This window comes from Gastrolobium bilobum, unplaced genomic scaffold (assembly GCF_033153095.1).
Source record: "Gastrolobium bilobum isolate Gb01-03AN ecotype WA unplaced genomic scaffold, APGP_CSIRO_Gbil_v1 utg96564, whole genome shotgun sequence".
Taxonomy (NCBI): domain Eukaryota; kingdom Viridiplantae; phylum Streptophyta; class Magnoliopsida; order Fabales; family Fabaceae; genus Gastrolobium; species Gastrolobium bilobum.
The window spans coordinates 12,173-16,322 of NW_026898436.1; the positions used below are offsets into that span (position 1 = coordinate 12,173).

Here is a 4,150-nt window from a genome sequence, read left to right on the forward strand (position 1 = left end):
CCACTATTATTAATTTAAGAGTATTATTATAACACACTCTTTCCAACCTTCCATAACATTTTATAATCATCTCTCTCTCTCTAGGAACACATTGATATAAAACAAAAAACCAAAGTTAGACAGACCAATGATCATTCTCTGCGAAGAACCGACACTTCAAAAATCCTGACGTGTCGTGTCCGACACTCTCTGACACTTCCCGACACTCTATTACGCGTTATAGAAATTCAAAAAAAAAATTAAAAATTGCGTTGTGTTGAGTTTTTGTTCCAACTATTAGATTCGTTGAATTACGATTACCATTTTATTGAGTTTAATATAAATATTTGAAATATCTTATGTTTTTTTGCAAAATTGATGAATATTATAAGTTTAGTTTCAGTTTTTTGTTAAATTATTGAATATTAAATATAATATATACAATATAAATTAAAAATATTATTTAATATCAAAACGTGTCCTAACGTGTCAAAATCTAACAGTTTTTAGAATTAACGTATCGAAATGTCATATCGTATCGTGTCACGTGTCTCATGTCAATATCAGTGCTACATAAATCATTGTTATGTAGTGCAATATGGATACAACCCACAAGCTTTTTAACATATAATAAGTGGCCAAATCTACGCGGCCCAAGAGCTATGCCCCACAAAATATTTCTCAAAAAATAAAAAAATTATTAAGAAGGTAAAAAAAGATATATTGTAACAATAAATAATATATCATTTTTAAATTTTAATAAATTAATATCATAATATATCTTAAATTAAATTAAATTAAAAATGAATATACCTTTCCTTACTTATTTTAGATATACATTCACTTAATTTTTTTTTTTATTAAGTGTAAATATGGCCTCTGTTCATAACACGGTGTTTAGCTAGTTTCACCGCGTCGGGTAATTTCAAGGACCCATCAATTATTGGAAGCTGGCCCTTCTGTATTCTGTTTGGCAATAATTTAAAAAACCTGTCAGCATCTGAAATTTGAATACCCCACCAATAATCCATCTGCAGAATAGTACAAAATAAATAACATTATGGGTTGGTTATACACAACCTCCTTCCGGTTTCCCTTTCACACACCACCACGGTATAACAAACCAAATATTATCTGAAAAAGGACTCATTTTCTCCCCAGCTCATTTGTACCAAGAAAATGAGATTATATTCACAAATGCTTGCTGAAATTTCTATTGGGAGGGGGTAAGGGAAATGAAGTAAATTCCTTCATTGACACAAAAAAATACTATTTTGTTACCAAGATATAATCACAGCAATCATCTTCCTCCTATTTTCTTTAAATTATGCTCCAAACATGCCAGGCATCTTAACAAGTGAAACTTAAATTTGGGGGAGATTGAAATAGAATCCTGGAACTGTTTCAGGAGATCAATGCTTTCAGCTGATTCTTCTTCCCACTCCTATTCACCATAGTATATGTTTCTGTTGGAAAGATAAGACGGAGAGAGAGTGAGAGGGACCGGTGCACATGGTTGTTTCCAAGGGTGTGGCAATAAAAGCCAATGTCATAACGACCAGCTTAAATATGTCATAAATAAGATACAACATCTCAGCTAAAGTTGAGTTCTTATATCAGCACGAAGACCCAGATTGACTTCGTTGAATCAGATGCACCACATAATATTTATTTTAACCAAGGATGAAAACTCTAAAATAGTAACGGTACCATGTTCTTCTTAGTTATGCACCTAACCTTATCTTTCCTTAAATACTGAAAAGCCAGAGGACAAGCTCCCAGGGAGAGTACCATGGTAATGACAACAAAGAAAAGATTTCAAAACACCAAAATGAATTATGATATAGCAGGCCTACCTCCAAGAATAAATTCAAATTAACAATCTATATAGTACTAAAGATCAGAAAACAAAATGTATAGAATGAACCATTCAATTTGGAATTTCAGATGCCTAGTAACAGGAGGAGTTCATAATCACTTATATACACGGAAGGAAAAAAAAAAGTGGCAAGAATAGTAATATTCAAAGGAAGATAAAAGATGGGTCTTTAACTCTTTATTCACTTCACTGACACCCCAAAACAATCCACTTACATAGAAGAAAATACATTATTCTCACGGTGATTAATCTAAGAAATGGCTAAGAATTGCAGATAAAAATCTCAAAACAGAGGTCTTACAGAGAAGAAGCAGAAAGAGGGTGACATTGAAGGAGACAGCACCATCAACTGTGCCAATTTCGTACCATGGCAACTTTAAATGGAACTCAATCCCCTCAATGATGCCCAATACACAGCCAAAAACATGAATTCTCAATCAATATTGGAAAGAAGAGTACTCCAATAAAATGGGAGTGAGTGTGGATTCTCATATACACAATCACTCAACCTATGGCTAGGAAAAATAAATAATCTTGCAAGCACTAATCACTTCACTACAACAATGACTAAACTTGTAAACCCAATTAGGCAAGTCAGTCAAATCAAAAACCACATGAACAACGATCACTCCAAGCTTAATCTTCATTCACCTTGGAGCATTGCACAATAACTATCAAATCAATTCATTCCATTACACTTGCATTTCTGAAAATCAGTTCCAGCCTCAAACCCTAGTTATTCATCAATCAATATCATACTAATCCACGCTTTCTCTCCTCCACCATAAAACCCCAAATAATCTAATTAAACAAATTTTTCATCTTCTAAGAACCTATTTCAGTTTTCCAAACCAGAAAAACCCTAATTGAATTCCTTAATTCATGGACTTCTCCACTCAAAAACTAAAACAATTAAAAAAAAAAAAAAAAACTAACCCTAAAATTTCACTAAGAATTTTCTGCTTGTCCACACACAATAACAAAGCCACAGCCATAGACAAAAAAACACACACATAATATTATATATACGAAGATCACCACCATCGCCAACCACCACCATCTTCCACCATAATTCCCAATTCAACGAGGCTCTTCGTCTCTCCGGCCAGAATTTCCGTGTCCTCCGGACAACGAAGCCAGCAAATTCAGATGTCCAGGAAGGTAATTCCCCAGCCTCGCCGCTGAAGCTTCTCCCATGGCGGCTTGTTGTTGTTGTTGTTGCTGTTGCTGATGATGAAACAACGAACCATGCTGTTGCTGCGACATGAGTTCCGGTGGTGCAGCTGCGGCGAAACTCCAGAAGTCTGGCCTGGCCGGAAGGGCCCAGAGACCGGCGGGAGTGGGAGGTCCGACTAAGGAGACGGCGGTGGCGTCGTCCTTTGCGGCGGCGTCGTCGTCGTCGGGTCGTATCCTCTTTCCGAGAATGAAGGGAGAGGGAGGGAGCAAGGGTTTGTGGTCGGAGACGGCGGAGAAGGTGGCCGGGGTGGTGCCGGTGCCGGTGGCGGCGATGATTGAAGGCTCGGCCTGGCGGAGGAGCCACTCAATGGTTTGACCGTCGGACTTGTGGCCAAGCTCACGTGTGAGCTGGAACACACGTGCGGCGCATATGATCGGCATCCGTATCCGTCGTCCGCGACCGTCGACCTTGCTGTGACGGTCCTTCGACGGAGGCTTCTTCACCACCAGAGCGCCGTTGCTAACGGCGTTAGTTATTCCGTCAGTGTTAGACATTGTGTTAAGGGAGAGAGAGACAGAGAGAGAGGGTTTAAATTTTATGATTTTGAAAGAGAGAATGAAGGGTTTTGGTTTGGTTGATTATACAAAGTTGCAACCCAAAATAGAATACAAAGAGAAGAGTAAGTAATGTAATGATTGAGTGAGAAACAATAGCTGGTGGAGACTGAAGGAGGGCACATGGTGAGTGGGCCCTTTACTTACATCCCCACAGCTCACACCCCTCTCTAACTTTCCTCTCCACTTCTATCCCCACGCGCCTTTTTATATTTACTTGTTATATGGACCATCAATTTTATTAAAATTGATTCGGTCATTCATCTAGCCAAGGTATCGGGTTATTGATTTAATCGCATGACTTGATAATTATATGTAATTTTATAATTTATATTAAAAAATTATAAACATACTCAAATAAGATAAAAATTTCAAGTATTTTAATACAAAAAATAATAAATCACATATTATTATCAAATAAAAAATCAAACAAAAATATAATGATCGTGATACGGGACTTTAGGTTCAGAAAACGATATCTCTAACTATAAATTAAGGGTT

The 4,150-nt window shown here is 36.9% G+C and overlaps 1 protein-coding gene across 1 annotated transcript; it reads right to left on the minus strand.

Moving 5' to 3' along the window:
- Positions 1-1,231: 1,231 nt before the first annotated feature.
- LOC133316321 (transcription factor TCP7-like) lies at positions 1,232-3,808 on the minus strand. Its single transcript, XM_061518055.1, has one exon. The coding sequence runs from the start codon at positions 3,587-3,589 to the stop codon at positions 2,939-2,941; it is 651 nt and encodes a 216-aa protein (XP_061374039.1). The 5' UTR covers positions 3,590-3,808; the 3' UTR covers positions 1,232-2,938.
- Positions 3,809-4,150: the final 342 nt, after the last annotated feature.

Excerpts from the sequence above, each read along its gene's own strand:
- LOC133316321 (XM_061518055.1), bottom strand. The coding sequence starts at position 3,589 with ATGTCTAACACTGACGGAATAACTAACGCCGTTAGCAACGGCGCTCTG.